Source organism: Populus trichocarpa, chromosome 3 (genome assembly GCF_000002775.5).
Source record: "Populus trichocarpa isolate Nisqually-1 chromosome 3, P.trichocarpa_v4.1, whole genome shotgun sequence".
NCBI lineage: Eukaryota > Viridiplantae > Streptophyta > Magnoliopsida > Malpighiales > Salicaceae > Populus > Populus trichocarpa.
Genome location: NC_037287.2, coordinates 17722144 through 17741312, shown reverse-complemented (window position 1 = coordinate 17741312; position 19169 = coordinate 17722144). Strand labels below are relative to the sequence as shown.

General features: G+C 33.5%; 2 protein-coding genes and 1 long non-coding RNA gene across 4 annotated transcripts; 1 reads left to right on the top strand and 2 right to left on the bottom strand.

Annotated features, from left to right (window-relative positions):
- The first annotated feature begins 2413 nt into the window (after nt 1-2413).
- Nucleotides 2414-3850, top strand: LOC112326903 (uncharacterized). The gene is made up of 2 exons (XR_002980918.2): nt 2414-3375; nt 3486-3850. It is a non-coding gene; the product is annotated as an uncharacterized LOC112326903 (long non-coding RNA).
- A 5154-nt stretch (nt 3851-9004) lies between these two features.
- LOC7481205 (uncharacterized) lies at nt 9005-10566 on the bottom strand. Its single transcript, XM_024596335.2, has one exon. It carries the CDS (start codon nt 10282-10284, stop codon nt 9412-9414), a length of 873 nt encoding a protein of 290 aa, XP_024452103.2. The 5' UTR covers nt 10285-10566; the 3' UTR covers nt 9005-9411.
- A 4996-nt stretch (nt 10567-15562) lies between these two features.
- Nucleotides 15563-17245, bottom strand: LOC7496562 (uncharacterized). 2 transcript variants are annotated; one of them, XM_002303737.4, is made up of 3 exons: nt 17127-17245; nt 16008-16646; nt 15563-15919 (listed from the first exon to the last, which is right to left on the bottom strand). In XM_002303737.4, exons 2-3 carry the CDS (start codon nt 16617-16619, stop codon nt 15707-15709), a joined length of 825 nt encoding a protein of 274 aa, XP_002303773.3. In that variant the 5' UTR covers nt 16620-16646; nt 17127-17245; the 3' UTR covers nt 15563-15706. The 2 variants fall into 2 exon arrangements, with proteins under 2 accessions (XP_002303773.3, XP_024452142.1); XM_024596374.2 differs by having other exon boundaries at nt 17077-17227.
- Nucleotides 17246-19169: the final 1924 nt, after the last annotated feature.

Genomic DNA, 19169 nt, shown 5'->3' with positions numbered 1-19169 from the left:
ATACTCCTATGATACTCTACTAGTTACTTCGTGGAAAGACTTCAAATGCAAAAGCGGGGACTGAGAAGAACAACATCATGTCGGAGTTTAATGAGTTCAAGGACAAACTGACAAAGAAGAAGATCTTTTCTTATCGGGGTACAATATGCTGAATTATCCTTTTGCTTTTTCCTTGGTCGACCTCAGGGTGGGGTATTTTAATTTCTGAAAGTTCTTATCAGATGAACAATAATGAATTGTGATTATATTTAATAAGTATCTTGATTCTGCATTTTCTTTTATCGTAAACTTTGCCATGATTTGCTTTCGCAGTAAACATCATAGGCATGGCTAAAATCTAAACCTTTTCACAGTTCTGGTGCCATGGAGCTCCTAAGAGCCTGGTTTTACTCATGCCAGGTAACACTACTATTAATCACATTCAGGCCGTATGATCTACACCGCTTCCTGGAAATTTCTGCCGTGGATGGCTAATTAAGTTGCCAAAAATACTGATCAAGTTGTGTGTTTTCAGAGTAAGCCATAAAAAATTATAGTATATCACAATCATTAGATGTGTTTTCTTAGCTCGTTTGGAAAAATTCTGTTGCCTGTTGGCTATAAAACACTGACCGTGCCCCACAGGCAACTTTATGAACAGGAGAGCTGAAAAATGAGGAAAGTGTTTTTAGCTTAGAGACAAAAGGTAATAATAGCTAGAGTCATCCTTGATGAGAACAACAATCTTTCCACGATAGTCAAGTAGCATTATAGGATCGAGCAACTTTGGTTTCAGTAAGTGTACAGGAGGATAAAAAAAGAGACTTTTTAATGGATTCATATAAAACTATTAATCAAATATTTCTAAATTAATAATTGAGACAAAACGCAAAACACATCATAAAAATAAATGTAGCCCTACAGGGCTACCGAGCACAATGTGTAAAGCTCCATTGGAACGAACAGATAGTTTCGATAAATGATAAAAAAAATTCAAAATGATTTCTGTGATGACAGCGCTTGTAAACCATTTCTGAGTGAAACTGCATGACCTCAGCTCACATGTTCTTAGGCTTTCTAAAGCCTGTGTTTGGGCAAACTTCAGTTCTAATAACTATCTACTAGTGCTTGGTCTACATCACCTTCCATGTTAATACCAGTGACTTCGAGTGGATATCTAGAATTACCTTGAATTTGCTTCCATAAATTTATTTTAACAAAAAAAATCCTGGCAGAAAATACTCTATAAATCCTAAATACTAAAGAAGCTTTGCCGAGGACGGAAGCTAGTAAATAATTGTACTGCTGATTGATTGATATGCTAGTTAATCTATCACCATCGATTTGATTTTACTTTTTAAAGTTAATCAAAGATAACTGGGCCATATACTTTGATATTGTATACAGGGTAAATTTCATGATCTCAGGATATTGTTCCCTCTTAATTTGTGTACTATCAAATTTATCAAATTGATTTTTTTTTCAATTATGTTTTCTAATATTAAAAAGTTATTTTTCCTTTTATTTTGTTTTGATTTAAGATTTGATGTTTTTTCTTTTGAATTCAGTTTTTTCTATTTCTTTTTGTAAGATATTTAATTTTTTTTTAATTTCACCCAACCGAATTTACTATCCAAATCACAACTTTTTCTTGTTTTTAAAAAACACACCATCACTCTTGGTATTTATTTTTAACACTAAGATTTTTTTCGAGCCCGCCGTGAAGCGATGATCTCGGACTAGTAAATTACTGAACTGAGTTAAGAAGTTGGCAGCAATAAAAGCAGATTTCAGGGAAGGGGAATATGAGCAATCCCCTAAGACATATTCTCATGAATTCGGCAGCCATGAAAACAAAGATGGGAGATTTAGGGTTTGTCGTGCAATTTTATGCCGAGACAGTACTCTCATCATAAAAATTAAAAACCAAGCAAGACTAATGAGGATGTCAATTTGTCTCTCTATACATAGCTATGAAATTCAGTATCAATACAATTCAACATAGTAAGAAGTGGCTCTGCTGTCAAATGATCGATAGAATAAAATAAATATGGAAACGCATATAATCACAATAAAAATTAATAAGATATGTATTTTGTGTCATGATTAATTAAATGTTTAGACAATTACTAAATAATAACTTACTTTGTTAAAGAGAGTCTTCTAGTTTATATTAAACATAATGTTAATGTATTTTTGTGTGTTAATAAAAGACACATTACTTATCGTAATGGAGTTAGAATAAAGATTTTTTAACATTATTTTATTTTTTTCATTCATATATATATAGTCGTAGACGTGTCTAGTCCACTACTAGAGTTTAATAGGTTCTAAACTCTTAATTACCACTTATAAATTTTATACAAAATAAATATATAATAATACATGGTATTAATTTAGGGGGGGGGGGGGGGGAACATTACCTGATATATGGATATTTTTAAAAATAAAATGCTCTGGAAATGAAAGCTTGCATATATAGGGAGCAAACCATGTGTTTGCATCCAAATTATGGGTCAGGTGAGTTTCTGTTCCAACCTGTTTTGATTACCAACATGAAACTAGAATACGAACCCGTGGAAAGTTTACTGCCACAAACATGAGGGGAGCCGACTATGCAGGAGACGCTAGAAAAGGTCATCCATTCCCGCTTAACATTTTCCTATCATCAAGTCCAGACACACAGATCCCCACGGTGATACGAGTGCAGGTCTGATCCCGAATTACGGTGGTGTTTGTCACTATCCTAGTGAACTCTCATTTTCGAATCAATTTTGAAGATGGTGGGGCTACCTTAAGTTCTCCCTCTGTTGACCAGGAGGGTTTTTGCTACCAAGCGGCAAAGAATATCAAGCACAAAGATAGCGTCAAGCAAGTGGTGCTGATGCACAAACGGAGTCGTGAATGAGGATGACTTCATATTCTTGAATTCTTGCAGGCGGTGTCGACCCTACTGGACGATTGAATCTCGAATAATCGGACATAGTAAAGTACTGGATCATCTTCGTCAACTTCAATTGTGGATAGTATCGAATAGCCGTTTAAAGCCTTAAAACTGTAAGGTCATGGATAGCGCAAATAAATGTAGGCATTAGCCCAATCATGGCTGAAAGCGAGAGGCTCTGATCAACCTCAATTAGCAAAAAAACTAGGAGACAAATCATCCTAAATCAGCAATGGTCTTTATGCTGTTTTTGGTCTTCAGGACCTGGGGCCTTTTGAGCTTGTCCTGGATTGCGGTGAAGGAGGCCGATCATCACTCTGTACCTGCCCGACTGCTCCTCGACATTCATATGCTTCTGTGCAGAAGAAAGCAAGGAGGAGAGTGACAGATTCTGGTTTTGATCATAATCCATCCAGAGTTGTCATTTCTGATTTTGTCTGAAAAACCTCTCTGTAAGGAGTCCTGATTTCAATTCAATCGCAGGTTTCATATAGTTATTTATTTTCTATTTTGGTTTAGGATGTTCATTATTTTAATTGATTGATTCAAGCATAATTTACAGTTCAGAGATTTATGCTCTGATCAAGGAGTAATTGCACCAGAGATATCCGGAGAAAATGGTGCACTCATTTATTTCTTAAACTTTGAAGTTTTCGCCAGGCGAAGAAAATAATGCATGCGCAACTCTCTCAGAACTATTAAGCTTGGCTGGTTGGCGATAGCTTGATACTGTGAAAGCCGCTTGCAATTTGGATTTGGAAAATTCTTGTTTTGTATCTAATGGTTCAGTGAACCATAAACTCACTGCATCAATAATTAAATGGCTGTTGCGGGAATGGAAGGAAAATATTGGGAAAGAAAATATGCGTTTGGAATAGAATGATCTTGGTTTTCTTAATACCAAAACCATATAATTGTTCTCCATTATATGCATTTACAGTTGCAGGTTTATCAATACACAGTACATTACAATAGAGTACTAAAACATTCAAGCACGGTAGTAATGGTTTATCGGCAGAATTCAAATGTTGCAAGTGTTGAAGATAAAGAAGATAAGGAAGAATTTGGGTGTTAACTCTACATTCGTAATTTATTTCTTTAAAAAATAAAGGTAATAAAGTTTGTTGTTCTTAAAGTTTTACAATACTTTTAAAATAGACTTAAAAACTCTACATCTACTAGAAAATAAATACGAACCCAAAAGTATAAAAAAAATTAAAACAAAATCCAAAAATATACCTAGAAAAAATAACAAAATTAACTCAAATAACAACTTTTAGGTCTAATTTTAGGAAATCCAATGACCCGATGAGCGACATAGTGTTTCTATGAGGAAAACTATATGTAAAATTACCTGAAAAAATTTAAGTCTAGTCCAACAATTGAATCTTTTATTATCGTTATTTTAAGCCACTGCTCTAGTCTAGTGCAATCAAATTTTTTTAGGCTCAAACATGTTCTACTACTCAAAAACAATATTAGCATAATCTATCTAATTTAAATTTTCATCTAGTTATGATAAATTCACATTCAAATACTAAAAAACTTTAGTTTCTAACATTCTAGCTACCTCATATAAATAAAAATGCACATCAATGTAAATCATTGAAGGCACATTCCGTTGATTATCATGACTTTCAAATAATCAAGAATTAATGTATCCTTTTAGATTAAATGGATACCTACGAGGGGATGTTAAAAAATATTCTATTATACTTAACTAGTAAAATCTTAAGAAATATATAAAGGCACTTAACCTACCCTAGTATACTTAACTAATAAAATCTTAAAAAATATACTAATACACTTAACGATTAAAATTTATTTTCAAGAAATTATAGTACAAGGTATTTTTTAAAATAATTTTTATTTAAAAATATATTAAAATAATATTTTAATATTATCATATTAATACTATTAAAAAAACAAACTAAAAAATATTAATTTAATATTAAAAAAAACTAAAAACAAAAACAAAAATTTTCTCAAACGCCGTCGATATAACAGTTTGTAAAGATGTCGCGTCTAGTTGGCAGCAATATTAATTATTAACATGATCCTTATGGCAGCATCCATCACCATCTGATGGGACGTTATGTTGAATTGATTAAACCACCACCCAAGCGCGTTCTTTAACTTTTTAGTTTTTGTTTTTGAAAATATTTTTTATTTAAAAAATTTATTTTTGATATTAAAATATTAAAAATTATAAAAATACTAAAAATATTTAATTTAAAGTAAAGAAAATAAAAAGAAATTCAATTTTTTTTTAAAAAAAAAGAAAAAACAATCTGCCTCTATACAGCTAACTGGATTACATTTACAAGCATCTACAACAATCCACAATCTCATTAAGAGAGGAGAGTGGATGCCATCTATCTTATTTGTTTAGTTGCTGCAATGACTGGTGAAGGTAGGAATTTTTTATTGTGTGGAGGAGGGGGTGGATATGCTGGGGTAAAAAAGAAGTCATCCACGTGTATAAAAATGTAGTTTGAAATTAAATAATAAAAGTCAATAAGTAACTTGCTAATTTTGAGAAGGTCGTATTTATGGGGGGGGGGGGGGGGGGCCTTTGAACTTTGGAGGGTGGCAGCCGGTCACCACTCACCAGCTCCTCTTCGCTCCGCCTCTGTTGGTAAAATTATGTGATATTTACACGTAAGATAATTTTAATATGTTAATCATGGAAAGTTAATAGAATATATAAAAAATAAAGTGTTTTCTAGCTAGTCTATATTAAGCATTTAGGTTATTGTGTGTATGGATGGAAAATACACGGACTTTCCATTAAACTTTTGTTTATATTTCATTATATGTAACCTAACTTTTACATCTGCATGTATCCATCATGAATATATATATATGTATATATACAGGGCTTGTCGAATTGTAATTTGTTCTGTGGGAGCATGCATGTGATATCCTTTCAAATGAATGGATCTTGTTAAACATGGGATCTAAGAGAGAGAAATCACTGTCCAGTTGATGTTTTTGTATCATGCATGCAGGAGTGTCTGTGTGATACATACATTTGAAACATGTTCTTTAGTTTTTATATCTTAGCAGGGGAGAAGTTCAGGATTGGCCAAATGAAGATGATATCGGGACTAACGTCCGAATCGTTTCTAAACATACGCAGGGGTTGGTGGTCGACTCAATCCATCCCGTCCTGGTCAATATCCAAATTAACCTGCTCTTTTGTCATTTGATTCAAGGTTCATGGATTTAGAAAGGTAACGTCTGACAAGTCCTTAACAAGTTCAAGAATCAGAGGGAAATTGTCAAAAAGTGCAATCTATTATTAGATATATGCATCAAAACTTTCCTTTTCTATTGCCTCCTGCAACCACTGCTCCGAATACAATAGCTCCAGCTAGCTTAATTATTGAAGATCAGTCGCTGCATAACACGTGAATGCCTCCGAGTCTCAGGCAAGAAAGCCAAGAGGAATTGTTAAAAATGTGACTTGACATCTGGGAAACTAGGCTAACTTCGCCTAATAGAAACAGGCAGGGTTCGATATTCACCGAATGCGTTTTCGGCACCTAGTAGCTGTCGGATACACTTTAGGTCTTTCAATAAACGACATTCTATTTTATCTTATGATCCAATTGTATACTATAGGGCCCGTGTTTTGCTAAGCCCAGCCCAAATGTTTTTTAACATAAAAAAAATTAAATTAAAGGCAGTCTAATTTAAATAATACAAATAAATAAAATACAATAACAATAAATAAAACTTATTAAAAATATTCACAACATAAGAAAATAAAACTACATCCATCATATTAAATTCATAACTTCATCTAAATATGGTAACCTTAAACTAAATAATCTAACAATTTATTTTTATTTTTTTGACACAGCTGATTTTCGATTTATTTTGTATTCAGCTGATTTTTTTTAATTAAAATGTATACCCGAAAAAGCGCATTTCAATTAGCTAGTTCGAAATTCTATAGGATGTCCGAAAAAGAACAGCATTTTCAATTACTAAAAACAGGAAATAGAATTCTCGTTATTTACTTGGCTAGACTTCTTAGAGGATCAGGAGGGTTTGAATCGAGTCGACAAGAGAGGGCTTGCACGTGGCCCAATCTTATTGTGTGGAATGGGCGCATTTCAATTAGCCTGAATAAATTTTTAAGTGGGCACATACACAATACTGTTCTTTTTCGGACATCCTATAGAATTTCGAACTAGCTAATTGTTAGATTATTTATTGGTACATTAATTTTTAATATATCTTTTCGGATTTTAAGATCAGCATATAAAATCTTCTATTAAATTATTCTAAAAGGTTGTATAGTCCCGACTTAAGATTTTCGAGACCTATTTCAGAAGGTTATAAAACATTTAAATTGCATTAAATAAATTGTCCATTTTCAAATTAAAACAGTCTCATAAATTGCTTAAGCTAGTTATCCAAAATTTACAATTATTTTTTAGCACGCTTTAAACTAGTTAGATTAATCTATTATAATAGGCTTACCTCATTTATATATTGATTTTGAATTTATTATTACTGGAAAAAAAAAAAAGAAACCCAACAACATAAAATTGCTATAATAAAACAAAACAATAATATTGCTTAACACTTTTCTGTGTCAACAATTTCACCATATTTTTTTCCGATCGCCTTTTTCTTTGAACTGCCCAGCAAAAATCATCTACACTTCCAAACAATTGAGCCGAGATGAAATTCTAGCCATAGCTGAAGATGACGGCCGACTTCAGTTCTGAGAGGTTTGTTTTGGTGGCATAAACGTGCTTTAAAAAAAAAATTGAGTTTTTATTTTATTTTCTCTATCTCCTTGTCTCAATTTTATTTTCACCCCCTGGGCTTCAATGTTTTTCTATTCTTTAATTTTTGTTCATTCATGTAAAATTAATCAATTTAATATTATGATATTTTTTTTGGTAACCCAGGGTGTCCGGGCCAGCTTACGCGCACCACAACTAATTCTCGGGCCCACTGAACATCCTGCAAGCCCAGTGAGCATGTAAGGCACCGCGGGGATGACAAGCGTGCACAGTGAAACTTGAACCCTGGTGCAGAGAAAGGGAACAAGCCCCTTCCACCACTAGGCTACAACCTCAAGTGCAATATCAGGATAATTATTCGATACATCAATGACCACATAAAAACATGTTTTTATTGAAACAAATTACTAATAAAAAATCTTAATCAACATGGCATAAAAAAATGAAATAAAAAAATCTAATAACTTAAAACCCATTAGCAATTGTTATTTAAATTATTTTTTATTTGAAAATACATCAAATTAATATAATTTTTATTTTTGATATCAACACATCAAAAAAAACACCCTTTTTTATATATAAAAATACTTTTCCATCACAAAAACATGGCCAAAAAAAAAATAAAGGATTAGATTTGAAAGCAGCTTTTTTAAAAAAACATAAAAAGGGATAATCCTTTGTTTGTTTGATTTTTCAATTTTGATTTTTTGTTTTAAATTTTATCTAAACAATAAATGAAATTATCTTATATAAAAATGAAAACGAAATTATTTTATATGAAACTGAACACCATTCAATCACAAAATATTTTTCCCAATATCACATAACCATAAAAAAAATTCAAAATAAATTATCATCTCTCAAAAGCCCTACAAACAGGCAATGCAAAGACTAAAATTGAAAAGAAAAAAATCAATAGCAAAAGATAGAAAAAATAAAAAAACCATAGTGTTTCCCCGCACCCTTTAAATTTTGCTTAATTAATCCTAGAGAGTGATTAGACGTGCATTTAGAACTTCTCTTGAATACTTGTGTTAGAAGCGCACGCTTCGTCCTATGGTAAACATTATAGGCTTCAGCCTCTAATCGCCATTTCAAACAACAAGATCTTATGCTATCTCATTGGGTCCCAAACTCCCAATCTGTTTGATGTAGCAATAAATGCAAAAATAGAGAGCGTTTCGAGCAAAGGGCAGAACCATGAAGAAATGCTAGCACATTTTTATACATAATGTAGTCTAATCGCCATTTCATTGGCCCACCACCAGCAGTTAACCCAGCCGAAAGGAATCGAAAGAAAGCAAAGAAAACCACATTCAAAAAAAGGAGAGCACCGAATAAAATAAAGCAAGCTTCATGTCTCGGAGATTCCCTATATCCCAGTTTATTTTTATACACAATATAGTATAATCTCCACCATTTCATTGGCTAATCACAGTGCTTAGTTCCTAAGCAAACACATTAATCCATACATGTCAAATGGGAAAACATCCAAACAACTTCCTCGCCGAGAAAATGACTTGGTGCTGGTAAGTACGTATACTTTCCAGCAGCAATATCACTCATTAATGATATTAAAAGAGAGAGAACTTCTTGGGCAGTGGTTTCCATTGGGAGGGGGCCATCATGCCCATATACTTTACCCAACACAAAAAGAAAAAATCCAAATTTCTAGAAAAACAAAAAGAAATTATAATAATAATAATTTCTGTTTTGTGGAACTTACACATTCGGACTCAAAAGACTCCATAAACGAGAATTTAACAACCCTAACACATCCGGCAACACCTTCCTTGCCAAACCCTTGTGGCGGCTACACACCGCCACCCCATGAGCAGCCGCTTCCACTTCTGTCTCCGCTGCCACCACTTCCTCTGACACTTCATCATAAAGCTTGACAGCCTCCTCCATTTCTTCCCTCTCGGTTATCTTCTCAGGTGACAAGCCATTATCCGGACAACCAACATTGACATTAGCAACATCAGCAACCGACCCAGTAGGGGGGGATTCATGGGCGGAAGTATTACTGGTCTCCAGAACTGGTAGTATCTCGGGTTGACCCGGAACATCAAGAACCGGTTTTTCACCGGCCCGATGACCCGTTTTGTCTCTCCTTTTACCTCTATTACTTTTCCTTGACATTTCACCGCTGGTCAAGTGTTCTTCAAAGGATTCGATAACTTGATGAATGAGTTCACGGTTAGGAGAAGAATCCCACCTGAACCAGTAGCTTCTATAGCAGTCAAAGCAATCACAATCAAAGATTGGAGCTCTATGGTTACTAGTCTGGCTATTATTATTGTTTTGTGGTTTCTTGGAGGATTTTTTCTTAGAATCTTGAAGGAAAGAAGACGGGTTGTTTGTGATAGTGGTTTTTAAGGACCTCGTAATCATGTAAGCAAGAACTTCACGGTCTTCAAGTGAAAGAACAGAAGCTAAAGCAAGAATAGCAGCAGGTAAAAGCTTTAACACAGAGAGAACATCACCATCTCTTTTAGCACCAACAGAAGAAGAAGAAGAAGAAGAAGAAGATGGAGATGGAGATGGAGATGGAGTTGGAGATGGATATACTTTACCTTTGTTCTTTATCTTCATTTTCCCTTTCTTGGCCTTTTTTGGAATTTGGTTCGGTTTTTTTCTCTCGATGAAGCGACCGATGGGCACAGAAAAGAATTGATGAGGGTGGTTTTTTTTTTTTTTGGTTTTTATTGTGATATTTGGTGAGGTGAGAGAGAGGGGAAGGGGAAGAGAAATTAGGGTTTGTGTTGTTTGACTTGAGAACCAACGAAGAGAGAGGTGCTGCGTATGAATTATTAAAGTTGAAGTTTACGGTAATAATAGACGAAGTTCCTATTTACGGATACTGTATGAATTATTAAAGTATGAATCTTGTGATGGGATAGTCTCTATGGAAAGTGGAAGAACAAAACGAGAAAATGGAGGGGAGAGGTTTTCATTTTTTTTGGCTTCCGATTTTTGTTTTGTATATGAATGGGGTAGTTTGTTTTTAATGTTTGTTCCGGTGTAAAATATATTTTTATTAAAATTATATATATTTTTATTTTTAATATTAGCATGTAGAAATAAATTTTAAAAAATTTTAATTTAGTATTTTTATGTATAAATCAATTTAAAAAACACTTTAAGAATATATCCAACAACAAAAAAAAAACAGACAATGTCTTGTTTTCTTGGTTGAAAGAGAAAGAATATAAATTTTTCAATAATAAAGATGTTGTTTATGATAAAGTATTTACCAAATACATGAGATTTGGAATAGTAACAAGTTAATTGTTTTGTATTGGACTTGTAGTAGCCTGCTTAATTGCTCTTGTGAAATTATATTAAAGTGTTTCTTAGCCTTTTTTTATTATTATTATTTTATTTTATTTTTGTTAAATTTTTTTAGCAAAGTGGATCAGTGGAATTTTATTTTATTTTATTTTTTTAGATTGATCGAGTCAAAACAAATGATCCGTAACCCGGATTCTTGGCGGGTCGAACCCTGACTGGATTTTAAAAAAGGGCGTCCCTGGCGCGTGGTTTTGGCACCACCACTACTTAACAGATAAGGGACCACTGTCTTGTGATACGAGTGGGCGAAGCAATTTGCTTGCCCATCTCCTCTCAGCCACGGATCGTACAAACATTTCTAGCACGAAGCCGAAAGCACAGAGGCCTGGTACGGTTTCTTACGTGTCTAGATTTGATTGTCTTCTGGGTCGGAATTCGGATAAGGACAACCGTCCACGAGCACAGAGCACGGTGTAAGAAATTCAGTCACGATACTCAATATGTTTTTTAGAGAGGACTGACTGGTGCGGTGTTGCACATGTAAGACGAGGATTGGTCAAAGAATCAAAATATATTTTAACTTTCTCTGCTCCTGATTTTTGACTTTTTTAAAAAGGAGACAGACGGAAGGGTAAGTTTTTCCGTTGAAAACGCTAAAGCAACCCCCTCGGTTACTGTCCATTCTGCAGAAGCTGCAGAGTCACAGCCTCGTAAAGTGTACGCTATGGGCTGGACCTTGCAATTGTAATTGCTCAGCTCGTGATGTTTTAAAAAGAATTTCTCACTCCTAATGCAGTTTCTGTAATCCAACCATGCCAGGTCGAGTTCTTCTTTGGAAAATTTTAATTTTTTTATTTTTTTATATAATTTTAATGTATTGATATTAAAAATAAATTTTAAAAAATAAAAATTATTATTTTGATATATTTTTAAATGAAAAATACTTTAAAAAATAATTACTATTACAATATTAAACAAACAAGCTCTTAGAAATGTTAAAAATAAAAAATATTAATTTAAATAAGAAAAACTGAAATAAAATTTTAGGATAATTAATTTGAAAGAGAAACCTGATAAAATACTTTCTACTAATACATGTACGAATTATATCAAAATTTCACTTTTAGTTCTATTGATAAAATACTTTCTACTTTATTCTTATTCTCATTCTTATTTTCTATTTTTTTATTATTTTATAAAATAAAATTATGTTAAATTTTCGGTATAATTTTTACTTTTCAATCCTATTCATCCTTCGTTATCTAATAAGATGCAATCCTATTCATACTTTTCGGTATAAACTGAACTCCTCGTACAGACATCGGCGCAGTTTCGCAATTTGATCGACGGAGTTGGCAAATGGCGAAGGTTCTTCCTTGATGTGACCGGGGAAAACATGCAAGACCACGCAGCTTTGGCATTGAAAAATCACAGTATACGTTTCTTCCTGGGAAAATGCAACATGGAATGGGTCATTTAAGCGTGTTGGCAGAGTCAACGGAAATTTATTGAACAATCTACCTCAGATCTGTTTACCTCCCAAATCCTTATAAACTGATATTTATGTGGTGAGTTGAACTTTAGAGTAGGCGCCGGCGAGGTGGCTGCCTTGTTCTATCATTTTCCCTTTTCCACCGGACTTTTTACTTGTATTTTTTTTTTTTTTTTGTAAATTACCGTTGCCACCGGTACTTTCACTTATTGTTTTGTGACAAAATTAATCAATATTTTTAAATTAACATGGGAAACCTTCTCCAAATAATAGTATTGTTATTTTATTTTATCATTTGCTTTTTTCTGTTAAGATTTTCCATCATTTACCTTCTTTACCCATCGTGAACCATCGTCTCCACCGCATCACTCCCTTCCTTCTTTTTGTCTGCACAATAAGCTTTCTCCTTCACGTCGTCGAAACCCACTTTGTCACCTTCATCCCTTAATATCCAGCAACTAGAAACTCATGGCTCGTTTTGAATATTTTCACGTACTGATTTGAGGATGTGAACCTTGTAGAATTGCTAGGAATCTACCTATTGTCCTTGTTGACCTAAAGTTACGATTTTGGAATTGGTCAAATCTGAGTGTGATAGATTTGAAAGTATGCGAGAAATTTGTTGAACGAAATACATGGCAGCATGGTCGCCCAACACAAAACGCAATAGTTTAGTAAATAATTTTTAAATTTCTGATTTGGGTTTTTCTATCTGGGCATGGGCTTGGGTCGTGGGCATGGTTTTGAGGGAATCTTGCATTTTTCATAGCCTTAATGAACTTGATTTGTTTGTCATTGGTTTAGGGTTGAGTAAGAGTCACCAAATATCCGAGTACTGTAAACCAATGTATAAGAAAAACTATTAACTGTATGTATTAACGTAAAATCAAGATAGAGTAAGAAAAAGAACCATTACTTTCAAAAGGTGTCGATTGCTTGAAGGAAATGGCTGGGTAAATGATGGGAATTGAAAAGATGAGGTCGACAATGGCAGTCACAGTGTGTTTATGTTGTGAAATGATTCAGTTGAAGCCCCTGTTCAGGAGTGCTGTTAAAATAAAGGGAGGTCAAAATTTAATTTTTTTTACTTAAATTTTTTTTATGTTTTTAAATCGTTTTGATGTGTTTATATCAAAAATAAATTAAAAAAATAAAAAAATATTATTTTAATGTATTTCTGAACAAAAAAACACTTTGAAAAATAATTGATACTACACTCTCAGACCCTGAAATCTAGTCTTGCATAGCCATTTCAATAAAAAAGATAAGCTAAGATTTTTAGGTGATTTTTGATGAAATTTCAGGGATTTTAAGAAAGAGACTATAATTTTTTACGGGGAGTATGAAATAGAAGAGAAGGTTAGTATGAAGAGAAAGAATAAATTGTGTGGTAATGATTATATTCCATGCTTTAATTTATATGAAGATATTATTGTTATTTTATTGATTTTCAAAATCTACTTTAATCTAAGTTGCAAAATATAATATTTAAAATTTTAATTGTATAGTGAAAAAAAAATTATAGGATTCTTTGAATAATTTTCCTTAAATAATATAATAATATGTAAAATGCCCTTAGATGGCAAATATTAAAACAAACATGTTTAGCATCGTGGTAATTGTTGTTTTTTTTAAAATATATTAAAATTATTTTTTTTAATATAAACACCTTAAAATAATTTTAAAATATCAAAATAATTAATTTAAAAAAAATAAAAATAAAATATTATTTTAAAAAAATATATTTTTAAAACATAAAAATAATCAACACAGTAAAAAAAAAAGTTGCGATCCTTTGTTTTCATACATGAAGACATGGCCTTGCTGTGAGGCTAGTTTATCAGTCCAGGGCCCAGGGACATTTTCCTAACTCTTGAATCCATCTTGCAGATTCAGCGGCAGGGCAGCCGTGAAAGGTGAAATTTGAGTGTTTTTAGTGGGATCTATAAAAAGTAAAAATAAATAAATAAATATGTATTTTAGCTTTTAATAAGATATATTTCGTGTTTTAAAGAAATTGTACATTAAAAAAAAAAACTTAGTCTCACCCCACCGCATCTCATTACAAGACATACATAATTGCTTCAATGGTAAGAACTTGAGACCAAGAGGTTTGCTTTCTTTGTGGTCTCAGATTCGAGCCCTGTGGTTGTTCATATGATGACCACTAGAGACTTACATGGTCGTTAACTTCAGGGCCCGTGGGATTAGTCGAGGTGCGCGCAAGCTGGTCCGGACACCTACGTTAAAAAAAAAAAAAAAAAAAAGAAGACGACGACATACACAATTGCATACAATACCAATTGTTTTTATCCCCTCGGTAATTGCATTGCATTGGTGGACATAAAACATGTCTAAACATGCCACCGCTTAAGAATGGCCTTTATTCACTTGGGGAGCGGAGCGTAAGCAGCCAAGACATTCGCCTAAACAAACTCGACAGATGCTTCCCACTCCTACCACAAACTCTGCAGTCGTCAAAAAGCAACGAAATCCTAATGCCCATAATAAGGAAATTAAGATTCTTATTCCCACTAGCGTCTCTTGACCTCTCGACAATGAAAAGAATCATGGAATGTTTTTGAGATTTGCATTGCGGAATACTAGATCGCATATTTGAGCTGTAATGCAGTCGGATCAAACCCGAAACCTTAATTGGATTTGAATTGGACTGAATTATAAGCCGATGAAATGAAATCACCAAGATTATCCTAAAAATAACAAAAATTTCACAAACTAAATGTCCCTTAACTCTCTCCAACAATTCACTTCCTATCTTTTTATGAAAGTGATTTCTCGACTATATCTCTACATATATATCAGAATGGTCAGGAGGCGGTCGGACACTTCTTGCCTGTCGCTTAAAGTGTTGCGGCCATTTCATGCAACAAGCGTTGACACTTCATATGCTGGAAACCAATTAGTAGGCTAAACTCTTTAAGGAACGAGTAAAGTATACCAAATGCTCTCTTTCTAAGGGAATCGCATAGGCCTGGTTTATGATTTAAATTTGATACATGTAACATGCTTAATCTGGGACTCCTGTTGCCTATTCTAGAGTATATATATAGGTGGTGTAGAAATAGCTTGTACCGCTTCAAGTCTACGAGGTTATATAAAAAGTAAAAGTTCGGAAGTTGCTGATCAGAAATATGTCCTTTTATAACAAAAAAAAACCTTGCACGAGTAGAAGAACTGCTCCAAATGTTATGATAAATAAACAGAAGTGAACTAAGCAGCTTTCTTATCTGCTGATTTGGTTTTGTTTGCAGCTGCAAAACGCTTGTCCTCTGCCATCTTTGATTCATTTTCACCCATCTCCCTGAAATACTTCTCAAAAGCCCGTGGAAGGAATTTCGGGATCAAAAAAAGAAGAAGATTGATTGAGAAATATGCTAGATTGGCAGCTGCTAGACTCCTCCCAAACCAATACCACGCAATGTCCTGAATCAACCACATGAAATATGTTAAGCTAATTGGCTCTCATTTAAGTTAAATCTAAATCATGGAAAAGAAATTAAGAACCACGTACCTTAACTTGAGCAGTTGCTGGTAGAGTTTTGGTAAGCCACACATCGTTTATCCAATCAATGATAACGAAGATCCTCCTGACCGTATAAAGCAAGGGTACTAATGCCCTCACTGGCGGTGAAAACAACGACAGACCACTTATTATGTTCTCAGTAAGGATCTGAAACGAGAGCAAGAACAAATGAGGTGTTACTGACCGGACTGCTTGATCATCACCCCTTGCAAACCCACCCAACACGTAGGCTAGGGGCAAGAACAGTCCTATGGTTGTTCCCAAAATGACGTAGAATCTAAAAAATCTGCTTCCTTGGAAAATCCCTGATGAGGTTCTGCCATATGAAGGGAAAGCGAAGCGCGAGAGGGCTAGAAGATAAGCAGAGGTGAAGGCTGGGAAGACTAGATCAAGTAGTGGGACAAGGCCACTAATTGAGAAAACCATAATGAAGGCTACTAGTTGAAGTTCTATAACACGCAATGATCCCATTAAACCTCCTACCATCGAATTCTGCTGTTCCTGTCGCCTAAGCGGAGCCTTTTGCTGAGCCTTTGTTGCTGAAACAGTGGTTCCATTAGGTTCATATGGTGGATTCACAGCGAGAGAGACACCCGACATTTCTCCTTTAACTTGGTATAAATTTCTCTGTATTAAAAGTTTGGATGGTTCAGAATAAGAACAGGGCATGCAAAAAATGGTAGCAGTTAAAATGTGTTGAGCAGAATTAGCATGAAATGTCAAACAGAAATCAGATAATGAATGAATATCTAAACAGAAAGTCATCAAAACTAAAGAGACTGGCCATTCGGATTTATTTAAAAATGAAAAAGAACAGAAAACGAAAGACGGGACTGTACAACTACTATAATCGGAAAATTATTCAACGTAAGAGGTTAAGATAACTAGAACAGCCTAAAAAAACATTAATATTACTGATATGCAAAGCAATAAAGGTGATCAAAAGTTAATATTCATCTGATAAAGGCTGGATGAATGTTTTATACTCCAAAGAAAACAGAAGAAGCAAAATGAAACCACGACAACGATACAATACCACCAGAAGATTAAGAAGAACCTGAAACAAGGGGATTGGTGGTTCAAGAAGAAGAAGAAGAGAGATCTTACTGATAAATGCAAACGAATGAATCATTCAAAAGTATGATCACCGAACAGAAAGGGTCAAAAAATATTAACTAGCGGTGACTGTGCTGCAAATGTAATTGCCACAACGTGCCTGGTGGCTGCTCTTGAATGGGGGATGCTGTCAGCCTTGCACGTGCCAAACCACTATTTTTAGAATGGATTCGAAAATATATTAAGCCATGTGATTCACTGTTTAAAATGTATTGAGATAAATATTTAATCATGTAATTAACCTCCTTTTTTTTTTATCTCTAATTTTATCCTATTTATCATATTAAATCTAGGCGTGGAGTGGAGACCATCTAGAGATTACAATCACGTCTTGTTTTATTGTTGTAATAATATTTTTAAATGGAAATGAATAATTGAATTTTTAAAACAAGCAAAGAGTTAGTGTACAGACTAAAATCTCACATCATTAAAAAAAAAAAAAAAAAACTCGCACGTGGGGTGGCTCTGGACATAAATCAGATCATCTAGCAACCGAATCAACTGATCCGCGCCAAAACCTTACACAGTATCCAGAATATTCTGAGAAACGAAGACAAGACCATTACAGCATCCATTCGAGCAACCAGGGAACTTCTTGTTTTTGCGCATGGAGCAAAAGACAAAAGACATAACGTAAACAAAAATGCGATCAATTTTCTGGCTGGCGTCGAGGCCCCGAGATTTTAACATCCATAGATTTCTTAGAAAAAATCAGTTTGAATTGACCGGTTCAATTTTTTTTCTTAAAACCCACAGGATGTGTTTCTGATTATTTTTACTTCTGTTTTTAAATGCTTTTTAAAAATATATTTATATTAATATTAAAAACATCAAATTGATATTTTTTTATGTTTTCTTATCATTTTGATGTGTTGATGTAAAATAAAAACATGAAAAAAATTATTTAATATATTTTTAAATGAAAAACTATTTTAAAAAGTATACCACAATCTCGGATATACATTAAATAATATTCTAAAAAACATGAGGAAAATATTATTTTTCATTCCATTGTTCACTGCAAATTGCCATATTAATTTGTTTTTCTTTAGTTTTTTTTTTTATTGCACCTTTATAACCACAAATAATAGCCTATTAAAGCACATTTATTAAGAAAAGTCAAGATTTAAAGATACAAGACTAAAATGAAAAACATAACAAATAGAGATTTTTTTGTTAAAATTAGGTGCCAACCAAGAAGAGACATCTGCGTCGACTCACGACGCTACTTCTTCCAACACGGTTCCACAATTTAGAGGCGGTGTCCCTTCACAGCGGGATCAATTCTCTTACAAGTACGAGGCACATTCGAAGGATGACCTTTCAATGTAAGTTTGTTTTGAAGTTTGTTTTAATTTGAGGTGGTTTGTGTTTAACAATTTGTGAATAACTAATATTTCATTAATTTTATCGATTTTCAGGTTCACAAACATTGAGACCGCCTAAGTAATAACATCGGCCTTTAAATCATCGATGAAAATTCTATTGTTTCAATGGAACAAGGTTTCCAGACATCCTGATTGGAAACCTTATATCAATGCATGATTTATAATATTTGAAGTTAATGTTAACTTAAATTTTTAACTATTTTTTATGTTATATTGAAATTATTGATTTATTTTTTATAAAAATTTTATACACATAACAATTTTGAGTGGGATAACGCAAATGATAATATTGCGAGGAGGGTTTGAGAGAATCACGTTGTAATTAGGTAACATAAAAAACAATACGATATAATTTTTTAAAAAATTATGTATTAAAATTTCATTTGTCATTAACTCATATAAAATACATTTGTATTATGTAAGTTGCGTGACTTTTGATATGAGGCGTAAAAAAGCTAAAAAATATGTCAGAGATGACGCTCTACCAGTCTAGAATGACATGACAGTTTAGAAGAATTTTAAGCCGCCATACATCCCGGAGGATATATAGGCGTAATATCAGCACGTGATGTCTGAGCGGTTCATACGACGCTCACAATTCGGTGTCGAGAAAAAACCCGATAAATTCACGGTTCGGCTACCATGC